The sequence below is a fragment of the Macaca thibetana genome, chromosome 13 (assembly GCF_024542745.1).
Source record: "Macaca thibetana thibetana isolate TM-01 chromosome 13, ASM2454274v1, whole genome shotgun sequence".
NCBI lineage: Eukaryota > Metazoa > Chordata > Mammalia > Primates > Cercopithecidae > Macaca > Macaca thibetana.
Window position 1 is genome coordinate 80,187,673 of NC_065590.1, and position 27,645 is coordinate 80,215,317.

General features: G+C 49.7%; 2 protein-coding genes, 1 long non-coding RNA gene and 2 other non-coding genes across 8 annotated transcripts; 2 read left to right on the forward strand and 3 right to left on the reverse strand.

Annotated features, from left to right (window-relative positions):
* Nucleotides 1–1,399: 1,399 nt before the first annotated feature.
* Nucleotides 1,400–2,596, forward strand: OST4 (oligosaccharyltransferase complex subunit 4, non-catalytic). The gene is made up of 3 exons (XM_050753864.1): nucleotides 1,400–1,483; nucleotides 1,617–1,754; nucleotides 2,363–2,596. Exon 2 carries the CDS (start codon nucleotides 1,618–1,620, stop codon nucleotides 1,729–1,731), a length of 114 nt encoding a protein of 37 aa, XP_050609821.1. The 5' UTR covers nucleotides 1,400–1,483; nucleotide 1,617; the 3' UTR covers nucleotides 1,732–1,754; nucleotides 2,363–2,596.
* AGBL5 (AGBL carboxypeptidase 5) lies at nucleotides 2,464–20,795 on the reverse strand. Of its 4 annotated transcripts, none has more exons than XM_050753785.1 (15): nucleotides 20,625–20,795; nucleotides 19,252–19,512; nucleotides 18,859–19,030; nucleotides 18,376–18,539; nucleotides 17,634–17,811; nucleotides 17,188–17,366; nucleotides 16,298–16,754; nucleotides 15,640–15,809; nucleotides 14,993–15,128; nucleotides 13,830–14,032; nucleotides 13,026–13,240; nucleotides 5,442–5,594; nucleotides 4,339–4,451; nucleotides 3,382–3,515; nucleotides 2,464–2,994 (listed from the first exon to the last, which is right to left on the reverse strand). In XM_050753785.1, exons 2-15 carry the CDS (start codon nucleotides 19,464–19,466, stop codon nucleotides 2,823–2,825), a joined length of 2,661 nt encoding a protein of 886 aa, XP_050609742.1. In that variant the 5' UTR covers nucleotides 19,467–19,512; nucleotides 20,625–20,795; the 3' UTR covers nucleotides 2,464–2,822. The 4 variants fall into 4 exon arrangements, with proteins under 4 accessions (XP_050609742.1, XP_050609743.1, XP_050609741.1 ...); XM_050753786.1 differs by lacking the exon at nucleotides 20,625–20,795 and adding an exon at nucleotides 20,140–20,471; XM_050753784.1 differs by lacking the exon at nucleotides 20,625–20,795 and having other exon boundaries at nucleotides 19,252–20,097.
* Nucleotides 20,796–20,888: 93 nt separating this feature from the next.
* Nucleotides 20,889–27,290, forward strand: LOC126933763 (uncharacterized). The gene is made up of 3 exons (XR_007718724.1): nucleotides 20,889–22,088; nucleotides 22,659–22,828; nucleotides 23,695–27,290. It is a non-coding gene; the product is annotated as an uncharacterized LOC126933763 (long non-coding RNA).
* On the reverse strand, nucleotides 21,129–21,201 carry TRNAA-AGC (transfer RNA alanine (anticodon AGC)). The gene has a single exon. It is a non-coding gene; the product is annotated as a tRNA-Ala (tRNA).
* Nucleotides 21,538–21,627, reverse strand: TRNAY-GUA (transfer RNA tyrosine (anticodon GUA)). Its single transcript is given in 2 exon segments — nucleotides 21,538–21,573; nucleotides 21,591–21,627. It is a non-coding gene; the product is annotated as a tRNA-Tyr (tRNA).
* Nucleotides 27,291–27,645: the final 355 nt, after the last annotated feature.

Genomic DNA, 27,645 nt, shown 5'->3' on the forward strand with positions numbered 1-27,645 from the left:
CTCTCCCAGAGGGAAGCTGGAAACAGACTGCTAACTGAGAGATGCATAAGGGAGTACCTGTCTGGGGTTTCACCAGTGTTATGTGGAGGGGACTCGGCTTTCTAAATATGAAGCTTCTGGGAAATATTGAGTGGGGGCTGGTGGTGAGGTGGTGGTGAGGTGGGGGGAGGCCAGGGGAACTACAGACTACTAAAGGCAGGGATTATGTTTAGGAGTCACCGGGCTGAAGCCCTGGGGGACAAACTGTTGATGGTCCCAGACCAGGGAAGCCATTTTGGGATAGTGCATCCCCAGCTCCGTGCACACGGGCGGCAAACTGGTCCCCTGTCCCAAGCTCATAGCATCTCCTGTAGAGTTTTCTTTGGCTCCGAGAAGCAGAGGCCTCCCCTGAGCCCTGGCCCCCCTCTACCGCAAAGCAACTGGCTTCCATTACCCCTGACAGCTCCAGAGCAACAGCCCAGCCCCCGGCCCCGGCCTGGCTCGGTGCCGTTCCCTTTTATGGTGAAGTTGAGAGAAAGCATGGAGTGAGGGGGGAGAAAGTTCTGGCTGGGCAGAGGCTTGGAGAGTTCCAGGGTGCCTCTCCCCTCGCCAGAGACCCTCGGGTACCCGCAGCCACCGCTCTTCGTTCTCTTCGGCGACCTAATCTGTTCTGAACCCAGGACCCTTGCTTGTCCCAGCCCTTCCTCCCCTTCTCCATTTCTCCCCTTCTCCCTCCCTCACATCCGGGGGGTGATTTCCCACTTGGCCGAAGTCCCACGGTTTGGGTTTTGATTCCGGGAGGGTCCGCCCTATTTCCGACGCCCAGCTCCAGGGGTAGCGTGGAGGGAGGGAGCCCGGCTAAGATCCTGGTCAGATCACAAAAGGCAGGATGGTTCTACTTGGTTGCATGTGGGTCACAAAGGTTGGCGCCGGAGAAAGGAGCACCCGGCAGCCCCAGCCCTGTCCCCATTCTACAACGCCTCCCACTCCTGTCCCCGCCGCCCGAGCCAGGGAGAGGGCACTGAGGGCAGGGCCCAAAGGAAGCACCTGGTTGGGCCGGGCCGGGAAGCGAAGGGTGGGCAGCAGTACCGAGGGCCGGGGCCGGAAGGGGGTTGGAGTATCCCGCCGGCCCCGCCGCTGCACCCTCGCCCCAGCCCACTCCTCCGCCCTGGGGAGGCGGCCACCACGGCTTCGCTAGCCGCTTCCCGAGCCACGCCAGCTGCGACCAGCTGTGCCGTGCCCGGCCCAGGCGCGCGTCCGCGGCCCCACCCCACCCCCTACGGCTGGACCTCCCACCGCAGGCGCGCCCGTGGCCCCGCCCCAGTCGCGGCCGTAGGGCGCCGCGCGGAGCCGACGAGACGGTGGGGCTAGAGAGGCCGTCCCGACCGCGCCCCCCGCCGGAAGCGGCTGGTTCGGGCCTGAGTTGGCGCTACGAAGTTCCGGTCCAGGTCTCCTACCTCGGGCTTGTTCGCTGGCGGCGTCGGAGCCGAGCCGGACTGGTCAGGTGAGAGGCACGCAGGCGCCGTCCCGGGGGCTAGTCCCGCCGTGGCCGTGGCCGGCCCGTGGGGCAAGGACGGGTCCTTGCGAGGGCGAGGAGTGCGCCAGCCCGCGCGGCTCAGCCCCTCTCTCCTCCGCAGGATGATCACCGACGTGCAGCTCGCCATCTTCGCCAACATGCTGGGCGTGTCGCTCTTCTTGCTTGTTGTTCTCTATCACTACGTGGCCGTCAACAATCCCAAGAAGCAGGAATGAAAGTGGCGCTTTCTCCGCCCCAGGTAACGGCCCGGGGCTGTAGCGCCCAGCCCCCAGAGCTGAGTGGCGAGGCCGCGCCAGGGGTAGCAGGGTTCGAAACTTCCAATCAAAGTGTCGGGCCAAGCGTGATACAGTCCAGAACTGGTCCCCTTTATCTGCACAGAGTAGAGAGCGCGCTGTCCCCTCCCTGTAAACTGTTCCCTGCTAGAATGGGAGTGGGTTTCCTAACCCTCACAGTCCCCATCTTGTCCTCAATAGGTAGATGCCCAAGTTGGGAGTATAGTTGTAAGGAGGCACTGACACCGGTAGGAACGAAGGTACCGAGGGTACCATCCAAGTATAAGGATTTGGGCTCTTAAATAGCTCCCACTTTACCCAGGTTGTTTAGACCTCATTTGGGCAGAATGTTTTTGGTGAGGGGGTGACAGATGTAGAATTCTGTTTCCATGTTCTGAGGCCAGGGGTTGGCTGCTGACCCAAGCTATAGAGAAGGAAGGGGGGGCTTTGGAGCCAGCCTGAAGTGTGGGTCACAAGTATAAAGGGAATATGGATAGACGTTACTTCCTGAAGGAATCCCCGGAGGAAAGCTGCAGCATTTTCCTTACCTCAGGTCTTTCCCCCTCTTTTCTAGGGTTCCAGGACATAGTCTGAGGCAAGATGGAGGGTATGAGGGGCCTTCACACTTCACTTCATCCCTTCTACCCATCACAACATACAAAGCAACTACACCTGGATTTTTCCAAACAACTTTTATTTCCTCAAAGTCTTCCTTAATCCTATGGAACAAGAAGCTGCCACTGAATAGGGCCCAGTATAGGGGCTTGCTTTTCTACTCCCTCCCCCCAATATAAAAATATAGATTTTTTTTTTGTGGTCCCAAAATCTTGTGCTGTGGAGGGAAGGAAGGGGTGGCAGGTCCCTGTTTTGTTCTGTCTCAAGGTGCTGCTCTTTAATGCTTTGGACAGCGTGGCTGGCATTCCAAGGACTTAAGGGCTGTCACATGGAATCAGCGGCCTGGAGGGGAACTAGCATATTTCCCACGTGTTACCCCATCTTGGGGCTATATCTTGGGCTTCAACATAAAGGCATTATCAGACCCGGGGAGAAATAGTGAGTGGGGGAGATTTAGGGACAAAACAAACCTCAGGTTGGCCCAAGGGACCCCCGCTGTAACAATTCCAGGATGGGGAGTCAGACAGACTACAGGATATAGGAGAAAAGGCAGGGGCAGAGCGGGGCCGTGGGGGCCTGGCCTGAGGCAGCCTGCAACAAAGAAGAGAGAGGAATCAGGGCTATGAAAACTCTGCTCCTCTTCTGTTCTGCTAACCAGGGGCTGGGAAGTGAAAGAAGTGAAGCAAGATGAAGATGGGTAAGGATGGGCAAGTTGGTTACTGCACAGTGGTCTCTTGCTGGAACCAGCCAGCTCCTAGGCCTTAGGCCCTAACTAAAAGTTGTTTTCTTTTCCTTTGGATTGAAGACTGTGGCCATGGTGGGGGAAAAAAAAATCAGGGACTAGATTCTTAATGAAAGTACATTTAGTCTTTGTGCTCAAAAGGAGTAGGGAAGGCAGAAAATTATTCTGAATGACAGAAATGGGAATGAGGGGACAGAAGTGAGGGGTGGGGTGAGGGACTGGACCCAAGTGCTCACCCTGGTTTAGCAGAGCAGGGTCCCGGCTCCAGCTCACTGCTCTCCCTGGTCCGGGGGGTAGGGGATGTGGGGCCTGAAGAGCCTTTCATCCCTCTGCGAGTCGGCGGTGAGCCCCGGCCCAACCTGGGCCTAGCCTGTGTGGACAGGGTTTGTGCTAAGAGGCTAGATTCTTCCATGAGTTTTTTTGCTTTTAGTTTGCTTCTAGAGTTTCCATGCATTAGAGTGTTGTAGTATAGGGATCAGTAGAGGTACTGGGACATTGAATTCTAGCTGAGAGGGTGAGGCACGATAATAGCCAGAGAAGTCCTGGATTCAGTCCATGACTGTGCACTCCAAGTCTATAACTAGGGGTGGCAAACAGATCCAGCATTTAACCGCCATGGCTATACCATGACTAAGGTCTGGGTGAGTAGAGAAACACTGTGTAGAAAGATAGTGAGGGTTGGTAGACCTCTCTCAGAGCCCTCTATGCCTCAGCCCCTGCCAGAGCAGTGTACACTTCACCCATCCAGTCAGCTTCTGCCTGTACTCAACTTTACCTAGCATGGGGATCTGGACTGAATCGGAGTTGGTGGCAGGGCTGTTCCTAGCAGCAGCAACCAAATGTGTTACCTGGGGAATCCGGGACCCCTCCTGGCGGAAACTCTCCTCGGGCAGGTCTGGGCAGAAAGAGAGGAGAAGCTAAGGGCAGGGGCAGGGAAAGCCAAAGCTAGCAGGCTGAAGTTGGGGTACATCTGGCAGGGACAGGTTGAAAGCAAGCAAATGACCTGGCTGATGGGGATGGTGGAGGGCAGGAAGGGGACTGGACAGACAGGCACTCAGGCACCAGAGAAGCTCTCTGATGTGGCCAAGCGTAGAGGCAGTAAAGCAGTGCTGAGCATTTTCCCTCCCACTACCCAGAACAGTGCCTTGCTGGGTTCTGCCAGAGTAGTTGTGCTGAAGACCCAAAAATATTACCTGCAATCGAGTCTTGATGCAGGGCATCCGAGCTCCAGTCCCTAGCAGACCTTTCCCGATTACCATGACGGCCTCTGGTTTGTCCCCGGAGGACAAGAGTGAGCAGCCGCTCCCTAGGGAACAGAGGAAACTGATCAGGGTAGGGGTCACAGAGAAGAGGAGATAACTTCCAAAGGATCAGGGTTTCTCAACCTTGTCACGTTGACATTTTGGGTGGAATAATTCTGGGGAGTAGTCTTGTGCATTGTAGGATGTTTAGTAGCATTCTTAGTCTCTAAACAATATATGCTGTTTCCTCATCTCCCTCCTCAGTGTAACAACCAAAAATGTCTCCAGATGTTGCCTGGGCAGCAAACTCACCCCGGGTTGAGGCTCTAGTCTGGTCCAAGGGGTGGAGCAGCAACTCCAGGCTAGAATCGGAATGTACCCAAGCTTAAATCCTGTGTCAATTTATAGGCCGCAGGGCCTACCCCAATCATATGTTTAGCATTTGAGGATCAAGTCAGCTCTACCCAGGACTGGTGGGTTCAGTGCTACCCATTGAGGAGAGTAGACAGGTTGGGAGTAGGGGTCTTTGAGTGAGGTAAAACATGTTGGACTACAATCTTAAAATCATTCCCATCCATTTCTTTATATAGCTGGGTCTGTAATTTAAAGGAGAAGAGATGGCTTAAGTTTTGTGTGAATGATACGGCTGCACACAACATTTAGCAGTGTTGACAGGAGAAAGACCTGTCATGCTTTTTTCATTCTCCTGTTTTGTCTAATGTTGCCCAGCTCCTGGAGTCAGGGAATTTGCGTAAGTAGCACTTTGCAGGTAGACAAAAAGTCCTCAGGTTCCTCAACTGTAAAAATGAGGATTAAATGAGATTAAATGTGTAGAGCAGTGCCTGGCACATAGTAAATGTTCAATAAATGTTAACTATTGTTTTATTACACGAAGACTAATCAATTCCAGCTTCCTACACAAAGGCACCAGTGTTAGAGGTTTAGGATACCAAGAGGATAACTGATGCCGCTGGTCTCCCAACTAGGCTTAAAGAACCTGGGCTGGCCACGGAGGAGGCTGGCAAACCCAGATTTCAGTGGCAGCGGGTACAGACCTGGTATGTTGAGTGAATCGGGCAGTAGACAGGAGCCCAGCTTGTGTGAGGAGGCTGGGCCAGAACTAGTAGGAGCTGGGGATGGAGCAAGGCTGCCTGCAGGGCGATGGGTCAGTGGCTGCTGCCGCCGTCTCCTGTCCTGGCTTCGGGGCTCTGAGTGGAAGAGATACAAGCAGATAAAAGGGCAAATAAGTGGGGCATTATGAGGCAGCCTTCACTGACTTGCTGGCTTCCCTGGTCAAAATATGCTGTTTTTCAAGCTTGTCATCAGACCCGCATCCCTCTCCTGAAGTAACTATTAATATAAGATGGGTAGAAAGATCTACCGTTTATTACAGTTATCCATTCTCCACCAGCCTTCATCCTGCCAGTTTGTTGTTGTTGTTGTTGTTTGATAAAAGGTTTCCACTCTGTCACCCAGGCTGAAGAAGTGCACAATGGCACGATCATGGCTCACTGCAGCCTCAACCTCCCAGGCTCAGGTGATCCTCCTACCTAGCCTCCTGAGTAGCTGGCACTATAGGTGCACACTACCATGCTCAGCTAATTTTTGTTTAAAGTTTTGTTTTTGAGATGGAGTCTTGCTGTGTCGCCCAGGCTGGAGTGCAGTGGTGCGATCTTGGCTCACTGCAACCTCCACCTCCCGGGTTCAAGTGATTCTCCTGCCTCAGCCTCCTGAGTAGCTGGGATTACAGGCGCGTGCCACCATGCCTGGCTAATTTTTGTATTTTTAGTAGAGACGGGGTTTCACCATGTTGGTCAGGCTGGTCTCAAACCCCTGACCTTGTGATCCGCCCACCTTGGCCTCCTACAGTTCTGGGATTACAGGTGTGAGCCAGCACACCCAGCCTAATTTTTGTATTTTTAGTAGAGACGGGGTTTTGCCATGTTGCCCAGGCTGGTCTTCAACTCCTAGGCTCAAGAGATCAACCCACCTTGGCCTCCCAAAGTATTGGGATTACAGGTATGAGCCACCGCACCTGGCCCAGTTCATTCTTTTGGCAAAGAAGTTAGTGAGCTTGGCTAACACAGATTTCCTTGGTTCCCCTCTTACGACTAATTGCTTCTCTTCCAGCTGTTCTTCCTGCCCCTTAAGTGTCAAGTCTTCCCCCATCATTCTGTCCTTGAGCCTCTCTTGCTCTACTTACTCTTAAACTCCCAAGTCAGTCTCTAGCCCTTTTCTCCTGAAATCCAGCTCTAATTGTCCACTGGAAATTTCTTCCCAAGAAAGTCCCCTTGACAAAACAAAACTCATTCTCTCCCTTTCTTTCATTCTACCTGTCTTCATGCAAAACGCAACTGCTAGAAACTTGTTTCATCTTCCTACTCCTCCTTAGATTTGCATTTGTATAATCAAATCCTACAATTCTATCTCTGCATTCACCTGACTTCTCTTTTCTTTTGGAGACAGGGTCTCACTCTGTCACCTAGGCTGTAGTGCAGTAGCATGAACATTGCTCACTGCAGACTTGACCTCCTGCATCCCAAGTAGCTGGGACAACAGGCGCATGCCACCAAGCCCAGCTAATTTTTAAATTTTTTGTGGAGATGGAGTCTCACCATGTTGCCCAGGCTGGTCTAGAACTCTTGGGCTCAAGCGATCCTCCTCCCTCAGTTCCCAAAGTGCTGGGATTACAGGTGTGAGCCATTGCACTGGGCTTGAAGATCTTCTAAAGGATGAAGTCTAAACTTTTGACTACTACACATTCAAAGCCTTGCCCACTATAGTTCCAGTGTACACATCCTTAGTAGGATGCTGATTTGATTCTTCATACCCTCTGCTATAGACCCTATGGCTATTAGTTGGGTGTGGTTCCTCTGGAACTGTTACCTTTTCTAATGAAATCGTGACCGTCTTTCATGTACCATCTCAAATGTTACCTCTCTGAAGCTTACTTGACCATTACAGGCAGCATTAATTGTTCTCTCCTCATTATCTTCATTCTTTGTTTGTGTGGCTAGTAGTTTATGGTTTCTGTTTAATTAAGTTAGCATGTGTAAAGTACTTACAGGCACAGAGGACTCAATAAACATAAGCTAGTATTTTTTCTAACTGGAACTTGAGTTTCTTGGGAGTAGGGACTTTGTTGCCTCTAACACTATATATCACAGTGCCTGTAAAATACTGCCTGAAAAACCAGAGACCTTTATCAATGTTTTGTTTACTTGAACAGCAGACACCCACTATACACCATAAGCTGGATCAATCATCTCTAGGAGTCTAAAGCATACAGTTATATCCTTTGGGGCAGCTGTCTCTGCTCCACTCATGTCTAGAGACTTAAACTACTACAAGTTCTGAAGGGTGGGGCCCGGGGGGGCAGATGGTAAATGGATGGGGTGGGGAGGCTTGCAGCTTTGGCATGTCCTTCCTCATCACAGAGGAACAGCAGGTGCCAAATGCTCTCAAACCAATGGGCTATTAACTTTTCATAGAACTGAATTCACCAGAGGTGCCAGCATGCCAACTGACCGTTAATAAACGTGTTGGATATGAAAATCCTGTAACTTAAGAAGTGACAGTAACTTCATCTTCCCAGCCACACTGGGAATTAGCAGGCAGTGACAAGAATACTTTTGAAAGGTCCAAGCCAGGTCAGGCATGGTGGCTCACACCTGTAATCCCAGCACTTTGGGAGGCCGAGGCAGGCAGATCACCTGACGTCGGGAGTTCAAGACCTGCCTCACCAATGTGGAGAAACCCCGTTTCTACTAAAAATACAAAAAATTAGCCGGGCGTGGTGGTGGGCACCTGTAATCCTAGCTACTCCAGAGGCTGAGGCAGGAGAATCACCTGAACTTGGGAGGCAGAGATTGCAGTGAGCTGAGATGGGCTACTGCACTCCAGCCTGGGAGACAGAGTGAGACTGTGTCTAAAAAAAAAAGGTTCCAAAACAAAATGGTAAAAAAAAAAATCTGAATGGAAAAAAAACCTACTTGTATGAATAAAGAAGAAAGGGAGAGATCTCAGGATGGAAGCTACTATGAGGAGATATGCTGGGTACCAATTATAGGTTAAGACGGTGGTCAAGAGTCAAAAACGTCAGGCACAGTGGCTCACGTGCCTTGGGAGGCTGAGGCGGCTGGATCACTTGAGTCTGGGAGCTTGAGACCGGCCTGGGCAACTTGGTGAAGCCCCGTCTCTACTTTAAAAAAAAAAAAAAAAAAAAATTAGCCAGGTGTGGTGGTGTGCACCTGTAGGCCCAGCTACTAGGGAGGCTGAGGCTGGAGGATCACTTGAGCCAGGGACACAAAGGTTGGAGTGAGCTGTGATCACGCCACTGCACTCCAGCCTGGGTGACTGACTGAGACTGTCTCAAAAAAAGAATCAGAAACAACCAGATGTTAGGGGGCTAGTGAGAGTTGGCACAGGTTGCCAATAGGATATCAGAAATCGAGACTTGTGGCCATAGTCAAATAACCTAAAACATTAGCTACCACCAATGACAGAGATAGTCTAGGGCCCAAAACCAAGTAATTCTGTGATTAAAATGGATGTCAGGATGATGTCCAGTTGACAGTGCACAGTAGGCAGAAATCATGAACTTGATAGAGGAAGTAGTTTAGATAATTTGAGAAACATCTACACGCAGAGGCATGTTGAAACCATATTAAGGGACAAACCTTCACCCTACCCCAGGAAAGGGTAAAAGCAAGCGAGAAAGAAAAAGCAAGAGTGCAAGAGTGACGTGATCAGCTCTGCTTCTAGGGGTTATGAAATGGTATCTTATGGTAACCAGCCAGATGTTCCATTTTGGGGGTGGTAGGATAGTACTGGGCAAAGGTCTGAGAGGTCTGAGGAGAGACTGACCTCCCCCTGAATTAGTCAGAATGGGTGTTCTAAGGTCTCGCCATTTACAGCAGCAGTTATTTGACTTGTGCCAAGACCCTGTGTGTCATCCTCCCTGAACATCTTTGCAACTGTCCTTCCATGTAGCACTCCAGATCTCAGTGAATCCCTGGGACAATCACAGACCTGATTTATGTCCTCTGAGGGGTAGAAAGGTGAGACAAGCATTCATTTGGTTCCCAACTTCTTGCTTTTTATTCATTCAACAAATACTTGCTGATCGCTAAGTGCCAGGCATAGGACTAGGTGCCAAGGGCATAAGTACACGTGTTAGGAGACACTTCCTGAAGCTTTTGTTTACAGTGGAAAAAGTAGCCTTAAAGCCCTCTTAATTCCTCTGTCTTCTACTGAATCCTGCCACTTCTCTTTCTAATACTTATCTCTCCTTTCCAGATACTGGTACTGGCTCTGGTCATCTCACCTCCCGTTTCCTGTCCAATATGTACAGTTCATAGACAGTGTCTTACACAGTCTTAGGTTTATTCCCATTCGTAGACACACACAATTGTTGCCATTGTCTCAGTTAAGCTCATAATCCTTGTTCTCAAGACATTTCAGCTAATTCTCTCTTCACCTAATCTCCTTGGTGATGGGCTTGGCCTTTTGCATACCCACCTAGATATACATGTTTTTTTGTCCTCTCCACCCACCAGCTCTGTTCCTGCTCCTGGCTGTCATTTCTCACTTTGGGAATGTTTCTGTCAAACTATTGGCTACCTATTTTTCAAATTATTTCTTAACGGAACATTATTCAGTTAATTACTCTTGTGTTTATCTACCACAGTAGTTCCCCAAACCCCCAGGATGTTTACAGTGTGTGTGCGCTCTCATGTTGTATTTACTGTCCTGTTTCCCCTATTAAGTTTCAAGTCAGTCAACCAGGAATTACTTGGTACTGACTGTGCATATTTTCTATTGGTAGGGGGAAGTAACAGAGAAATAGAATACATGTCCTTCACCTCAAGGAGCTCAATGCAGTGTTGTGCATTGGAAGCGGGGCAGGGAGGATGTCAATAAAATAGTGATTAAAAAGTGCCTAGCCAGGCACAGTGGCTCACGCCTGTAATCCCAGCACTTTGGGAGGCTGAGGCGGGTGGATCGCCTGAGGTCAGGAGTTTGAGACCAGCCTGACCAACATGGAGAAACCTGTCTCTACTAAAAATACAAAAAAAAAATTAGCCAGGAGTCAAGGCGCATCCCTGTAATCCCAGCTACTCAGGAGGCTGAGGCAGGAGAATCACTTGAACCTGGGAGGCGGAGGTTGTGGTGAGCCGAGATCGCGCCATTGCACTCCAGCCTGGGTAACAAGAGCGAAACTCCATCTCAAAAGAAAAAAAGCCTAGACGGGCACAGTGGTTCATGCCTGTAGTCCCAGCACTTTGGGAGGCTGAGGCGGTGGATCGCCTCAGGTCAGGTGTTCGAGACCAGCCTGGCAAACATAGTGAATCCCCATCTGTACTAAAAATACAAAAAATTAGTTGGGCATGGTGGTGGGTACCTGTAATCCCAGCTACTTGGGAGGCTGAGGCAGGAGAATCGCTTGAACCCAGGAGGCAGAGGTTGCAGTGAGCCGAGATTGCACCACTGCACTCCAGCCTGGGTAACAGAGCGAAACTGTCTCAAATAAAAAGAGGGGCCTAGAATATTCCAGTGACAACCTAAAAAAGGCTCTTTACTATTTCCCTTTGTAGTGAGGAAAGAAGAACTTAGGATGCTGATGAAGGTATTCCCAGGAACTATGAGTTAAGAGCTAGAAGAGGCTGACCAAAAAAGAAAGAGGTTGGGTACAGTGGCTCATGCCTGTAATCCTAGCACTTTGGAAGGCTGAGGTTGGTGGATCACTTGAGGTAAAGAGTTCAGGACCAGCCTGGCCAACGTGGCGAAACCCCATCTCTACTAAAAATACAAAAATTAGCTGGGTGTGGTGGCGGGCGCCTGTAATCCCAGCTACTCAGGAGGCTGAGGCAGAAGAATCGCTTGAACCCAGTGGGTGGAAGGTTGCAGTGAGCTGAGATTGCACCACTTCACTCCAACCTTGGTGAAAGGGCGAAACTCCGTCTCAAAAAAAGAAAGGAAAAGAAATAGAAGAAGAACTTTATGTAGATTTACCATGGGAAACTAGGCATACTGGAGCATGAGAAGATATAAGTTAGAATAGCTGTGCAATCTTGGAGAAACCATTCTTAAATAGCCTCAGCTTCCTTGTTGGAAAAATGGAAACACCATCCATCCCATAGGGTCCTTGTGAGGATTAAGTGAAATTTATATATGTGATATTATCTTGTTCACTGTTAAATGCTGTGTAAATATAAGGCATTATTATTACTTTATTTTTCAAACACAGTGTACAAGTGTCCTTTCCTAATGAAGATAGACTCTCAAACAATGGGGCTTGGAATACAAGCAGATAATCAAGTTGCCTGTCAGGGATAGAATATTTCAATGGTCACAGCTGGTAAGGACCATCGCCCTCTCCTCCATGGCTTCTCTCACTAGCAGTCAGATTTACACAGCCACTGACACAGCACATGTCTGGTCTGTACCAATAGCTAGGGTGCAAGCTGGGAAAAGCTAACAAGGATGAATATGCTGCAAGACTTAGCCCCAGCTGACAAGCCTCCATACTCTGGGCAAGATTTCTGTAGTGCAGAGGCCAGTACAATATTGATTTGTGGTTTAGCATATTTCCAGAAGTGGCACTACAACAATCTCTTCCCCTTTGCAATCCAGGTTACTCCCGTTAATTTCCTCTTTTTCCCTAAAGGCCCATCTGTTTCTGGTATATAATTTTGACCCAGAATCTTATCAGGCAGGGTTTCATTAGGCAAAACCCAGGGGGGTACTAATGGACAGTTAAGCAACTGTGCTCACTGCTGGAAAGAGCTAGACTGCTGCATTTTATACCTAGGAAAGAAATTGTCTGCAGTTGTTCCATTTTTCTTTGGAAGAGTTAGAATCCTTCTGATATCACTTTCTTTTCTTTATTTGAGGCAGAGTCTTGCTCTGTTGCCCAGGCTGGAGTGCAGTGGTACGATCTTGGCTCACTGCAGCCTCCACCTCCTGGGTTCAAGCAATTCTTCTGCCTCAGTTACCTGAGTAACTGGGATTACAGGTGTGCACCACCATGCCTGGCTAATTTTTGTATTTTTAATAGAGACGAGGTTTCACCATGTCGGCCAGGCTGTTCTTGAACTCCTGGCCTCAAGTGATCTGACTGCCTCAGCCTCCCATAGTGCTAGGATTACAAGCGTGAGCCGCTACTGTGCCCGGCCTGATACCACTTTCTTAGTGAGCTCTGAAGCCAGGAACAATTTTAGCCCATAAAGACCACAGATAAGATTCCCCATCATTCTGTAGTGCTGCAATTTGGATTCTCAGGACATTCCCTTAACTGCCCCCATGAAGACAGACTGACATTATCCTTGACGTGGAGGCTCCATGTCCTGTTTGGCACTGCTTCAGCTAGTGTTTCATCCTTGGAAACTTCCCTGGCTCCTAGCATGCACTGAAGCCCAGATACCCAGACTTCCCCCTCTGGCCACACACAATACCACTGTGGAATCATGCCGCAGGGAACACCAAGGTCGTAGGAGAGGCCACAGGTTCTGCTACAAACTAATTTTATTGATTCACCCCTTGGTCCTGGGCCAAGAGTATATCTTCAAGCTCTTACTTCCCCCAGCAGTGTCCCAGACAACCAAACACATGTTGCAGGGGCTCCCAGACTGGCTTACCTCTGACGGGGCCCAGCACCCGGTGGGTGACCTTTTGGGTACTAGAGCCCAGGCCTGGCAGCCCTGCAGGCCGACTGCCATGAAAAGGAAAGCTGGGGGAATTCTTCATCTGTGGAGAATTTTGTTGGCTGCTGCTGCTACCACCAGCACTTGTGCCAGTGCTAAAACTTCGTGCCCGGCTCAAGGTGTTTTCGGAGCAGGAAACAGGCAACCCACTGCAAAGAAGCAGATGCCAGTTAAACCTGGGCCAGGAAGGTTGTGTCCTAAGGCTTTCCCTAGGATCTGCTGCTCAGTAAAGCTTCACCTCTGGGGTAAAAAGGTACAGGGACCCATTCCAAGGGAAAAGTGGGGAATTCATGTCCGTGGATGAAGTATCTATCTGGGGAATACCAGCTAATCTCAAAATGTCATAACAGCCATCCCTGAGCAGCTTTATCTCCCAATGAATTTTCCCCCTACTGCCTTGGCACTGACCCTTGAACTCCCTTCAGTCAGTCATTCACAACCGTTGGAAGCTGAGGCCTGCCCCACTGCAATTATATTTGATTTTGTGCAGGGCTCTGCAGCAGTGAATCCCTAGCCTGATACTCAGATCTCTTAGATGTATGTAGCTCAGAGTAAAAGGGAAGAGGATCCCATTTTCAAAAAATAAACTAATCTTACTAATTTTAATTTACCCTGAAAATATTTGCCATTTGGCACTTTAAGGAGGATGGAAAAGGAATATAAATCCCTTGGAACTCCTAGCTCTAGAGCCCTGTCCCACTGTCCTACCCTTTCTCCCTCCTATTTTGCTGGCCTTACTTGTGACTTTTGGGTGGAGTTCGAGGGCCCCTCTTCTTGCTGACACCCACATTCAGAGTGCTGCTTAGGCCTCGGCTGTTGCGTACATGTTTCAGCATCCAGGCCCGAAGATTAGTAAGGCTGCTGTGCTCTGACAGTACAATTCGGGGCCACGGATTACATTCCGCCATGTCCAGAGCTGCGATGGCCATAGCTCGTCCCACCTGTGGGGTAGTCCAGTTTGGCTCAGCATGCTGGTCCTCCCATCCAGGCTGCTACCTTGGGGTGGGTACACAGCACAGTGGAAGGGAAGGAGGGGCCAGACCTATAATTTGCTCATTGGATGCCCTAACCTTTGTGCCCAGGCTGTTTATTACAAATGGATTTGGAGCTGTTCCCTAAACTACCACCAATTTGGGGGCCCTCTTCCATTATGAGGGGCAGGGTGTGTCCTTTCTTTCTGGCTGGCACCATGAAGGAATTCTCCTAGCAGGAAAGGGGTTTGAATCCCTTCTGTAACCTGCAGCTCTTTCTGCTCTATTTTTTTTTTTTTGAGACGGATTCTTGCTCTGTCGCCCAGGCTGTAGTACAGTGGCGTGCAATCTCAGCTCACTGCAATCTCTGCCTCCCGGGTTCAAGTGATTCTCCTGCCTCAGCCTCCCGAGCAGCTGGGACTATAGGCATGTGCCACCATTAATTTTTGTATTTTTAATAGAGATGGGGTTTCACCATATTGGCTAGGCTGGTCTCGAACTCCTGACCTCAGGTGGTGATCTGCCTGCCTCAGCCTCCCAAAGTGCTGAGATTACAGCCATGAGCCACTGCAACCGGCCAGTTCTATTAGGATAATGGGAGTCATCAAGACCACTGCAGTCAGGGTGCTTTTGAGCCCAGGAACTAATAAACCCAATAGAATGAGAAAGACAAGCCCAGAGGCAAAGAATCTGACTCAGAGGTGCTAGGGGATTCTCTGTGATGTGGGGTCAGATATAGTGCCTGTTCATCCTTTCAATACTATTATAGTCACAGTTATGCTCCTGTTAACTGAGGAAAATAACCATAGTGGTGAGAGGGCCATAGTGATGAATATCTCTTCAGAGGACCTTAGAGTCAGGCATTAGGAGTGAAGGCCTTTCCAGGCTATAAGGTTTCTCCCTTTTCCCACTTACACCATGTATTCATACCTGCTCAAATAGTTCCACAGTGTATCTGGAGGGGAAAGCCGGCGGGGGAGGGGGGCTGGCACGCCCATTGTCATGGCAGGCAGCAGGGATGCTGTTTACTGAGCGTCCAGTGTTGTAGTTGCATTCAAGTGTGTAGCTAAGACATAAAGACCTTTATCAGTGTCCCGCCTGAACAGATACCAGGACAGAACCACAGAGAACAGTTTATGTGATCTAAGGAGGCAATCACTTGGAAAAAAGTGAACACAAATGAAAGTGCTAATAATCCATAGCAACTAGCAGCTGACCCTGGTACTGTATCATATACCCAGGGAGTCCCCCAAAAATAGAGTCCTAGACTAAAGACAATAATGCTAATTGTGAGGTTCTCTTTTAAGAAGACTCAGGTGGTCCCCTCCCTCTCAAACACCCTGAACCGGGTGTTGTTTTCTTTTTTTTTTTTTGAGACGGAGTTTCGCTCTTGTTGCCCAGGCTGGAGTGCAATGGTGTGATCTCGGCTCGCCACAACCTCTGCCTCCCAGGTTCAAGCAATTCTCCTGCCTCAGCCTCCTGAGTAGCTGGGATTACAGGCATGCGCCACCACACCCGGCTAAGCTGTTTTCTTTAGGGAAGCTATTTCATCAACTATATCTCAGCTTCCACCCAACCTGTGGATTATCCCTGAGGCTTTGTAGATTGCAACACGGCCGCTTCCCTCTTTAGACTGGCCATCTCTACGGTCTCGGGCATACATATTCTTCTCTGAGAAATTGCAGCCCTGGAAGTCGAAGTGGGCTGAGTTCAAGGAGATGAGCTTTGGATACAGCATGTTTTCCACCTGTTTGGGGAAGAAAAGTCAACTCAGAAGGAGAGACAGAAGGGACAAGGGGCAAGGAAGAGATGGCAAGTATGCGACCGTGTGACTTAATACACAGCAGATACCATCACAACCATTAACAGTAATCAGTGCTGCTTGAATTCTCAGTTTGACATTACTTCTAAGTGTTGGGAAGCAATTCTTTTTTTTTAAAGCTTTTAGCTTCTTTCCTCCAACCATGCAAAATCTTCCTTCTCTGGATTCCCAGACTCTAGCGAAGACTATAATGCAGTTAGCTTGACCCTTAAAAAAACTTCATGATGTAACAATTGAGACATAAGCCCTCTGTGCCATCTCTTCTTGGCCCTTCAAAGCTTTTTCAGAGGTAGTCTACACAGGCCTTCCTGCCAGAAGGCTACCTAAGGCTATCTTCCCTCTGTTCATGGCCCAACCCCATCTCCTAACCTGCAACATTTCGCACACTCACATGACATTCTTAGGACTCCCACCTGGGTGCTCTCATCACTAAAGCTGTTTCCGTACATGAAGCAGCCCCTTTTGGAAGCATGTCCATGCAGGTCCACATAGTAAGCAACGCCACTCTCTTTGGGGGGGATGGTGTCAGGGGCTGGCTCTTCAAGCGCTGCAGACTGTTGTGGCACAATCCACACACTGTTGAGCTTCTGTTCTGCTGGCTCTGTTTGTTTCCAGGCTTCAGCGTTATCCATGTCAGCTGAGTGCCCACACTGAGCTTCATTTTGGAGATTGTTGGCTTTCTCCAGGTCAGAAACAGGAGCATCAGGAGGGAGACAGGGACTGGGCTGGTGCTCAGAGGAACTCTGGGAGTTCAGACGAGAGTGCACATGGTGGTAGAGAAGCACAGCTTTGGCCCCATAGATGGCTGGGTGCAGGACAGCATCAGGCTTCAGGTACTGACGGTTCAGATTCACTCCACGTGAGTCTGTGCTGTAGGAAAACAAGGACTGAAGCAGGTTCTAGAGGACTGGGCCAGTGAAGGAGACACTAGTGTAGATGAGAAGGAGACCACAGGAGACTGACTTATCAAATGTGAGACTGAAGCTGCGTTAGGAAAGAAAGAATTGAAGACAGGGCCTCTCTTTGATCTGCTGTCACCCTTACCCCATAGAACCCTAAGGAGCTTCCTCAGGGTAGCTGCCTCCACCCAGATGGGCCTGCAGTCATCCTGGTTTGGTTCCTTTCTGGGAGTGCCACTAGATATGATCTCATGCTTTCTCAGGAAGATGAGATGGGCTTGCCTTTATTAGGATGCAAGAGGACTGGGAACACAGGAGAAGCCAGAAGGCTGACAGAATTTCACTGAGATGCAGGGCATGAGGGGGAATGGGAACAGTCCAGACAGGCTGGGGAAGCCACTTACCGGTAGTGTCCCCGAACCACACCATCAGGGTTCAACATGGGAATCAGCTTAAAGACGAAGAGGCGACGTAGGGTTTGGGCCCGGGGATCATCAGGTCGGAGGATGAAGTCCAGAAAGCCATTGAAGACAAAGCTAGATGGAGTCTCCCCTGGGTGTACTCTGCTGCTTAAGAAGAATATCTGAGGTAGAGAGGAGAGCAGACATTAAGTCAGTTACACTATAGTTCTACTTTGACAGTATATGGGGGTTGTCATGGATGAGGCAGGAATAGCTGCTGGATTTCCAGTTGGCTGAGTCTGCAAGTGGAGCTGGGGCCATCACCCTTGCCACAAGTTGCCGGCAGAGGCCGTGTCCAAGATGCCTAGAGATAACATAGTCTTTAGCTATCAACAGTACCTGATGCTAGACAAAGGCCAAAGAACTACCTTTATGCTATTTCCACTCACTCTCTTGCCTGCGAAACGGAATGGTCGAGGGGTGCTGGTATCAGGAAATAGCTGCTCTAGACGGGGCTCTCGATCTTCTCGAAGGCCATGGCAGGAAGTGATCGTCAGCAGATCTACACGAAGTCCATCCAGAGAATAGCAAAGGAGCTCCCGATGGTAATAGATGGTATCCAGGGGGCTACATGGGAAAAATAATTAAGCCAGGAGAAGTCCCTAAAGTCCTAGTAAGAGGTAGGCCTTGTCACCAGCCCAGGATTTGCAAAATCTGGTCCTTCACCTAACCTTTGGGGCCTTATAGTCCCTCACAATGTTAAATGAGGCTAAGGATTTGAGTGGGCTTACATTGCCAGAATGAAGAGTACAGGACAGGGTGAACTTGTTTTTCCCCAGTTTGTGCCTTCCTAGAATACTTTATGTAGTTGGAGTTGTTCTCCGTGGGGGCAGATAAAAAAGGTGTACTGAGTCACATAGTGCTGGCTAAACTCTGGATAACTGATGGGAGCTGGGCTAGTAAGAGGTCTGAACTGGGCAGGTAAAAGAGTGGAGGGCAGGTGTTGATATGCTGAGATCAGGGTCATACAGAAACATAGTTTTCAAAGGTACCCGAAGTCCTGTCTGTACATTCTATACAAAAAAAGACTGATGAAAGTTTGGTTCAGAGCTCTAAGGGCAAAATTCCAGATGTAGTGGAGGTGCTGTCTGATCCAGGACTGTGTGGCAGGAGTAAGAATGGGGCTGGCACCTGCTATGGGTAGGGTGGTTCTCCGGAAAGCGCTGGTCTAGCTGGTTTAGCAAATCCTGGCAGTCACTGTAGGAGAAGGGGTAGCAGAAGGCGAAGAAGGTGGTGGCCCCACGGCCCTCCAGGAAACGGTGAACAAAGGATAACACAAACTGTGTCTCTGTCATCTGAGGAGCAGAGGAGGAAGAGGGAGGGCAACACGCCATTGTCAGAACTGAGCTCCTACTGGGACCACCAGGACCTGACCTCACACCCTTATCACCTTTACCAACTTCCCTCCCTCTGACACTTTCTATATGAAAAGGGGCTCCTTCTAGGCTTCCTGAGGCGGGGGCTCATCTTGGACTCCAGCTGACACTGGAGAAAAAGCTGATACTTAAACCTGTTGTCCCACCTGCCTCATACTTGTCTCAAGGACAAAAACGCTTTACTTTCCTGTCTACTTTTAGCACCCAATTCTTTCTTTCCTCCTCATGGAGAACTTACCTCAAAGGTGGGCCGGTCTCGAATGCGTTCCCAGCGTGGCCGGGTGGGCAGTGTGCGCACAAAGGGGGCCATGCCCTGGGAATACAGCTTGCTCTGCTTGTTCATGTTCATAATGTTGATCTTGATGAGTTTTCCTGGTGTTCCTCCCCGGACGCTGAAGTAGAACCATGACCTGAGGACCAGAGTAAGAGAGAGGTATGTGGAAGGGTTGGAGATAGGATCTGTGGGAGAGCTGGAGCCAGCCAAACTGGGACAGGGCTATTTGGCAAGCAGAAAGGAGGGAGGACGGGTCAGAAGAGGACAGGTAGCATGCTGCTATGAACAGGTAAGGCACAGGGCTAACTGAAGCATGGGTTTGGAGCCTTCTTCCACCCTCCATTTCGTTCCATATACCTGTTCCCATTCTCAAATTCCGTTTCAGCACAGTCTGGTCGGGTCCACACATTGAATTCATAGTCAGGGGAAGAGGCAATGCCACTGGTCAGGGCTGACGCCCCACCTCCTACCCCTTCCCCATCAATGGACAAAGATTCCACCTTCTCCACGTGGGCTAGATTCCCTGAATCAAAGCGAGAACTGAACAGCAATCCCCCACAGCGCAGCTCCATGGTGGGGCTGGGAAAGCATCCTCTTGCCCCGCTCTGGCCCTGAGAGCTGGGGAAAAACAGGGTTAGGTTAAAGAGGAAAGGGAAGAGTTTTCTGGGTATCTCTGGATAAATAAGAGCTATTCTTAGGGAGTGCCCTATGAAACAAAAGGCTCTCTCCATCTTAGAAAACACAGAAGTGGTCTTCCAGCAGAGGCCAAGAGAGAGCAGCACTCTGTACTTCAACACTAAGGGTTGTAAATGACCTAAAGGGACCACATTTTACTTTAGCTTGGCTGTTCCCAAATAAAACACAGTGGCTTAACTATGTTGAAAAATACTAAACTCTCAGCTGCTTTGCAGCCCAAAGATTAGAGAATATAATCAGAGAGGTCGGATTTCCCAAACCTAGCCAAGATACACTCACCACCATACATGGCCACCTTTAGAGATGGGCCGTTCTGGATCTCTGGCTCTGCACTCTCCAGCACAGAGCAGAGAGAGGAACGGAGGTTCTCAGTGTAAATGGGTAGTCCTCTCTCCAGCCTCTGTCCTCAAGTACTGAGCGGACATTCTCGTGTTGCTCCCCTGAGCCCTGTAAGGGCTGGTTCTTCCTTTTTTGTTACTACCTTATGCCTAGTATGGAGGAAAATTATAACAGCGTGGCCTCTGCCAAGCCAAAGGCTACTGGGCTCACCTAGCGACAGGAGCTCCATTCCAGCCAGGGCATGGGGATGTTTCCAAACCCTTCCGCCCCGTAAGCACTGCACCCTGCGAAAGCTACCCTAGTAGTTGTGGATGAGTAATGGGTGTTCTGAGCACCCCTAAAAGAGGTGGGCTGCTAGAGTACCACTCGGGGGCAGGAGGCTGGCTTCTCCACCCTCGACTCGCGGGGAACCGTTCACACCGAGCGGGCTTGTCCTGGGCAGGGTGGGACTGGGAGGCATGGGAGGGGTCGAGACGGACTCCCGCGGCAGGGGGTTGGGCAGGGAGGGCCTAGGAGTCAGAGGTGAGGCCACGGAGCTGCACGGGGTTGGCACCGCGGAAGCCAGGGCGGGGGAGGGGGGCGGGGGCGGGGTGGCCTTCGAAGGGCTTGGGCTGAAGGGGCTGAGAGAAGGGGGCGGGGCCGGGGCTGGCGGGGCCGGGGCTGGCGAGGCCCGTAGTCCGCGCAGAGCCCCTCACCTCTCTCCGGGCCGGTGATCCCGCTCCCTCTCCCGCTAGCGAGGCCGCACCTCGGGCCCCGGCACCCGGGCCCTCCACCCGGGCCCCCAAAAACACCCGAGCGCCGCGGTGCCGGGACCCCGCTCTGCCAGGAAACAAGAAGTCTCTCGCCTATTGGCCGCGGCTGCAGCTGGCGACCCGCCCAGTAAAGCTCACTACCATTGGTCAGCTCGCAGGGTTCCTCGCACGTTAGTGGGTACCTGAGCGAGTGTCGTTTGGGGACTGGCGGCCAGGCGCGGCCGGAGGATTCTAGCGGCGTCTTCCCGGAAGACGGTTAACGGCCTGCCTGCCAGGAGGCGGGAAAGATAAAGTGGCAGAAACTGGGACTCAACTGCGAAATAAAAACATCGTGTGAAGCTCCTTATCGCTTAACAGTCTTGTATCTCTAAAATGAAACACCTTGCCCACTGCGCTGGGGATCCCTCCATTTTGTGTTCTCTAGTGTGAGGGAAGCAAAATGCGGAGTGGAGGATGCGGGCATCGATCCCGCTACCTCTCGCATGCTAAGCGAGCGCTCTACCATTTGAGCTAATCCCCCGCCTGCTGCTGATTTCTTTCCCTTTGCCTTACAGGTTCACTGCACAGTTCACTGACCAGCGGATCAACCGCAGTTCAGGACATTTATTTAGCATAGTATCATCCATATGCAAGATTCTAAAAGTCAGGCATATAATTGTGTGCTTAAGCAGAAAACCTTATTCTAAAACACGTTACCACATTTACACTGAACGCACAAAGAGCGTTACCGTATACTACATACTACTGTGAGTCCTTTGGTCTAAGAGCAGTACTCATGCTAAGTCACAGGAGGCCTCTAAGCCTTTCCCTTTATGAGACAATTTAATTAAATTGAGGCTAAAAATGGTACACGAAGTCCTTCGAGCCGGAATCGAACCAGCGACCTAAGGATTACTACAGTTCCATCCACTACAGTCCTCCGCTCTACCAACTGAGCTATCGAAGGCTCCGCTGCGATAAAGGGTTGCTGACAGCCCTCTAATACTTACCACAATCTCATCCAGCCATGACCACTGACTTCTCCGCTAAAGGAACCTGCCGGGGCCTCACAGAGCTGAAGAAGACGGACTCCCAAAGGCAAGGAAAGGAAGCTGCCCAAAGTTCGGGTTCTCAGCCCAGAACGAAGGCCACACCGGCCCTGAGCTTCCCGGCTTTTTAACAAAATGCTCCCAACGCCCCGCGGTCGTTTCTCCAGGATCGCGAACGCCCAGCCCGCCGCCGCCTCCTGGAGCTCCGGGGCAGCGCTTGTGCCGCGGTGCCTGCACTCACGGAGCTTTGCGACCGCGACGCGCAAACCCTGCTCGAGAGCCGATGGGCCACTTTGGCTGCTCCTGCTCCACATTTCCCTCGGCTTCTCCGGGCGTGTTCTCCTGACGCGAAGGACATTCGCTCGGCCAATTAACTCAGGTTTTGTCAGGCTCTATTCATCCTGACCAGTGCAAGAGACGGCGACCGCGGGGCGCTGCAGGCTTCGGCGCGGCGCGGGATCCGGCGGCGCCGACCCCCATGGGCCGCCCTGGGATCGCGGGCCTGGCTGCGTGGCCCGAAGGCTCGGGGAGGGGGCTACGCGCCAGGAGAGGGCGGCGGGGCTGCAGCACAAGCTTTCCTGCCCTAGGAAGCGCTCGCAAGCCTGGAGGATTCCCCTGCGGTAGACCTGGGATGGTGGGGGGCGCGCGGCCCGGTGGGTCCCTGAAGCCTCCGAGACCCATGTGAGGTCGGGGTCGGGGCGGCCTTGCAGTGCCCGGCACAGGCCACTGGTCTCCCTTGTGGGTTTTTGCACAGGTCCGTTTACTCTCGGAAATCTTGGGTTCCCCAGGGCCGGGGAAGGGTCTTCTGCCCCGTCTGGGGCCTCTCCCCCGGCACTGTGGATGTCTAAGTGTCCTGCGTGGGGTCAAGGAGTGACCCCACGGGTTCCCCCATCTCTGTCACTAGCCAGCTCACACCTTCGCCTGTCTTTTCCGTGTGTTTTTTCCACAGTCTTTTGCTCACCGGGTTTTCAACAACAGATATAAACCTAAACCTCAACTCCTCTGTGAAGCCCTGCTTGGTCGTCCTGTGGGGTGGGTCTGCCGGGAGACCTGGCCTCAATTTCCAGCTCTGAGCCAACGTCCTGTGCTACCTTGAGCCAACATCGCCCGCGAATCCAGGTCTGGTGATGCTTTCTAGCCCCTTGCAGCTCCAACATTTGATGGGTTCTCTCGGGCTGAGCTTTATATCCGAAGTTTCTAGATATAAAGGTGTGTCAACATTTAGATAGAAGAATATAGAAGATCTGCATAACTTTTATTATTCATTATCAAAAAATGGCATTCATGGCCAGGCGCGGTGGCTCTCACCTGTAATCCCAGCACTTTGGAAGGCCCAGGCGGGCGGATCGCCTGAGTTCAAGAGTTGGAGACCAGCCTGGCCAACATGGTGAAACCTCATCTCTACTAAAATGCAAAAATAATTAGCCAAGCATGGTGGCGCGCGCCTGTAATCCCAGCTACTCAGGAGGCTGAGGTGGGAGAATCGCTTGAACGTGGGAGGCAGAGATTGCAGTGAGCCTAGATTATGCCACTGCACTCCAGCCAGGGAGACAGAGAGAGACTCTGTCTCAAAGAAAAGGCCGCACGCGGTGGCTCACGCCTGTAATCCCAGCATTTGGGAAGCTGAGGCGGGTGAATCCCCTGAGTTCAGAAGTTCCAGACCAGCCTGGCCAACATGGAAACCCCATTTCTACTAAAAATTAAAAAAAAATTGCCGGACGTGGTGGCGCATGCCTGTAATCTCAGTTACTTGGGAGGCTGAGGCAGGAGAATCGCTTGAACCTGGGAGGCGTAGGTTGCAGTGAGCCAAGATCGTGCCACTGCACTCCACCTCGGGAGACAGAGCAAGACTCCATCTCAAAAAACAAATAAACAACAACAACAACAAAAAACCTCTCAACAGACAGAAGTCCAGGATCAGAAGGCTTCAGGGTGAATGCTAGCAAACATTTAAATAATTAACACCAGTCCTTTCTTTTTCTCAGATCACTAAATGAAGGTAACACCAAAATGAAGGTAACATCAATCCTTTCAAACCGTTCGAAAAAATAGAAAAGGGAACAGTTTCTAATTGATTATATGAGACCAGCATCATTCTGATGGCACAGCCAGACAAAAAGACCACAAGAAAACTACAGAACAACATCCCTTATGAATATCGATGCAAAAATCCTCAACAAAATACGAGCTAACTGAATCCAACGGCATATTAAAAGGAGAATACTATGACCAAGTAGATTTATTGAAGGAATGTAAGGGTGTTCAACATAAGAAAAATAAATCAATGTAGGCCGGGCCTGGTGGCTCACGCCTGTAATCCCAGAACTTTGGGAGGCTGAGGTGGATGGATCACCTGAGGCCAGGAGTTCGAGACCAGCCTGGCCAACACAGTGAAGCCCCATCTCTACTAAAAATACAAAAATTAGCTGGGCGTGGTGGTGCACGCCTGTAATCCCAGCTACTCGGGAGGCTGAGGCAGAAGAATTGCTTGAACCCAGAAGGCAGGGGCTGCAGTGAGCCGGCCACTGCACTCCAGCCTGGGAGACAGAGCAAGACCCCATCTCAAAAAAAGAAACAAAGAAAAATAAATCAATGTAATATACCACATTAATAAAATGAAGGGAAAAAACACGTTATCTCAATTGATGCAGGAAAGGTACTTGACAGAATTCATCACCCTTTCATGAAAAGTAGAAACTCAGAAAACTAGACATAGAAAGGAACTTCCTCAGCATCCTCAGCATGATAAAGAACATTTAAGAAAAACCCACAGCTAACATAAAACTCAACAGTGAAGGTCAGGAACAACCACTAAGGTCAGGAATAAGACAAAGATGCCTTTTACCATTGCTACTCAACATTGTACTGGAATTTCTGGCCAGAACAACTAAGCAAGAAAAAGAAATAAAAGGCATCCAAACTGGAAAAGAAGAAATAAAACTATCCCTACTTGCAGATTATATTATCTTATATATAGAAAATATCAAAGAATCTACCAAAAAAAAAACTATTAGAAAAAAAAAACTGTTAGAGAAAATTCAGCAAAGTTGCAGAGAACAAGATCAACATGCAAAAAACCCAATTGTGCTTCTTTACACCAATAATGAACAGTCTGACAGAAAATTAAAAATGTAACTTCCGGGCGTGGTGGTACAGGCCTGTAATCCCAGCACTTTGGGTGGCAGAGGTGGGAAGATGGCTTGAGCTCAAGAGTTCAAGGCCACCCAGGGCAACATGGTGAAACCGCATTTCTACAAAAAAAATACAAAAATTAGCTGGGCATAGTGGCATATGCCTGTAGTTCCAGCTACTCAGGAGGTTGAGGTGGGAGGATCACCTGAGCGCAGGGAGGTTGAGACTGCAGTGAGCTGTGATCAAGCCATTGCACTGCAGCCTGGGTACCCGAGTGAGAACCTGTCTCCAAAATAATAATAATAAAATAAGGCCGGGTGCGGTGACTCACGTCTGTAATCCCAGCACTGTGGGAGGCCTAGGCGGGAGGATCACTTGAGGCCAGGAGTTTGAGACCAGCCTAGCCAACAGGGAGAAACCCTGGTCTCTACTAATAGGATGAAGTCTGCATCTGTAATCCCAGCTACTCGGGAGACTGAGGCAGTAGAATTGCTTGAACCTGGGAGGTGGAGGTTGCAGTGAGCTGAGATGGCGCCACTGCACTCCAGCCTGGGCAACTGAGTGAGACTCCGTCTCAAAACAATAAAAAATAAATTTAAAAAGAAGAAAAATATTTCCTACCTGGAACCTAAATCTTTCTCTTTGGTGGGAGGCATTGTAACTTAAAATATGTGTAGTAGGCTGGGCGCAGTGGCTCACACCTGTAATCCCAGCACTTTGGGAGGCCGAGGCGGGCAGATCACGAGGTCAGGAGATTGAGACCATCTTGGCTAACACAGTGAAACCCCGTCTCTACCAAAAATACAGAAAATTAGCCGGGCGTGACGGCATGTGTCTGGAGCCCTAGTTACTTGGGAGGCTGAGGCAGGAGAATCGCTTGAACCTGGGAGGCGGAAGTTGCAGTGAGCCAAGATCACGCCACTGCACTCCAGCCTAAGCGACAGAGAGAGATTCCGTCTCAAAAAAAAAAAAAAAAAAAAAAAGTGTAGTAACTTCCATGGAGCTGTCTGGGACAGACTGGGTATCTCCTGGCCTTCCAAGTGAGGTGAGCTGTTAATAACAGCACCCACTCATATAACTGAAGAGTATATCTATGGATGAAGGCTAGGGTATTTGGAAATATATAAACTATGAAAAGTGTAAATATGTTTTATTGTAGATAATGTATAAGATAGCTATTTAAAACAACAGTAAAAGCCACAGAGTGGGAGAAAATATTTCCAAGAGGCATATCTAATAAAGGACTGTTATCCAAAATATACAAAGAACTCTTAAAACTCCACAATAAGGGCAAGCACGGTGGTTCACACCTATAATCCCAGCGCTTTGGGAGGCAGAGGCAGGAAAACTGCTTGAGGCTGAGAGTCTGAAACCAGCCTGAGTAACACAGCAATGTCTACAAAAAAAATTTTTTTAAAAATTAGCCTGGCATGGTGGTGTGTGCCTATAGTCCTAGTCCTAGCTACTCGGGAAGCTGAGGTGGGAGGATTGAGGTTGCAGTGAGCTGTAATTGCACCATTGCACTCCAGCCTGGGTGGCAGAGCAAGACCCTGTTTCTTAAAACCAAAACAAACAAAGCAAAGCAAAACAAAACCCTCAACAATAAGAAAATGAACAACCCAATTAGAAAATGGAGAAGAGATCTGGACACCTCACCAAAGAAGATACACAAATGGCAAATAAGCATATGAAAAGATGCTCAACTTCATTACGGAATTGCAAATTAAATATTTCATCCACCTATGAGAATGGTGAAAATCCAAAATACTGACAAAACCCAATAAGGATGTATAGCAATAGGAACTCTAATTCACTGCTGATGAGAATGCAAAATGATACAGCCACTTTGGAAGACAGCTTGATGTTTTTCATGAAACTAAACATACTCTTATCATATGATCAATTGTGCTCCTTGGTATTTAGCTAAATGTGTTTGAAAACTTATGCCCACACAAAAACCTAAACACAGAGGTTTATAGCAGCTTTACTCATAATTGCAAAACTTGGAAGCAACCAAGATGTCCTTCAGTAGGTGAATGGATACATTTTGGTGCATCCAGACAAGGGGATATTATACAATGCTAAAAAGAAATGAGTTATCTAGCCATGAAAAGACATGGAAGAATCTTAAAGACAAATTACTAAATGGCTGGGCGCGATGGCTCATGCCTGTAATCCCAGGACTTTGGGAGGCCGAGATCACTTGAGTACAGGAGTTTGAGATCAGCCTGACCAGCATGGTGAAACCCTGTTTCCACTAAAAATACAAAAATTATCCAGGCATGGTGGCACCCACCTGTACTCTCAGCTACTTGGGAGGTTGAGGTGGGAGAATTGCTTTAAACCAGGAGGCAGAGGTTGCAGTGAGCCACGATCGCACCACTGCACTCCAGCCTGGGTGACAGCGTGAGACCCTGTCTAAAAAAAAAAAAAAATTACCAAGTGAAAGAAGCCAATCTGAAAAGGCCACATAGTATGATTTTCACTATGTGGCATTCTGGAAAAGACAAAACTGGAGAGAATAAAAGATCAGTGGTTCCTTGGGCTCTGGGGGAAGGAGGGAGGGAGGAATAGGTAGAGCACAGGAGATTTTCACGGCAGTGAAACTCTTCTGTATAATGGTGGATACATGCTATTGGACAGTTGCCAAAACCTACAGAGTGTACAACGCAGATAGCGAACCCTAATGTAAGCTATGGACTTACATTATGGACAATGTGTCAATGTAGGTTCATTGATTTCAACAAATGTACCACACTGGTGTGGGATGTTGATGGTGGGGGAGGTTGTGGGGGGCAGGGGCG

Coding starts and splice junctions, on each gene's coding strand:
- AGBL5 (XM_050753784.1), bottom strand. CDS start 19,625: ATGGAGAGAGCCTTTTGTTTCATAGGGCACTCCCTAAGAATAGCTCTT. Junction 17,812..18,375: donor AACCACCCTACCCATAGCAG/GTGCCAGCCCCA, acceptor TTTCCCATGTAG/CCCCCTGGATACCATCTATT. Junction 3,516..4,338: donor GCATCAAGACTCGATTGCAG/GTAATATTTTTG, acceptor CTGTCCACACAG/GCTAGGCCCAGGTTGGGCCG.
- OST4 (XM_050753864.1), top strand. CDS start 1,618: ATGATCACCGACGTGCAGCTCGCCATCTTCGCCAACATGCTGGGCGTG.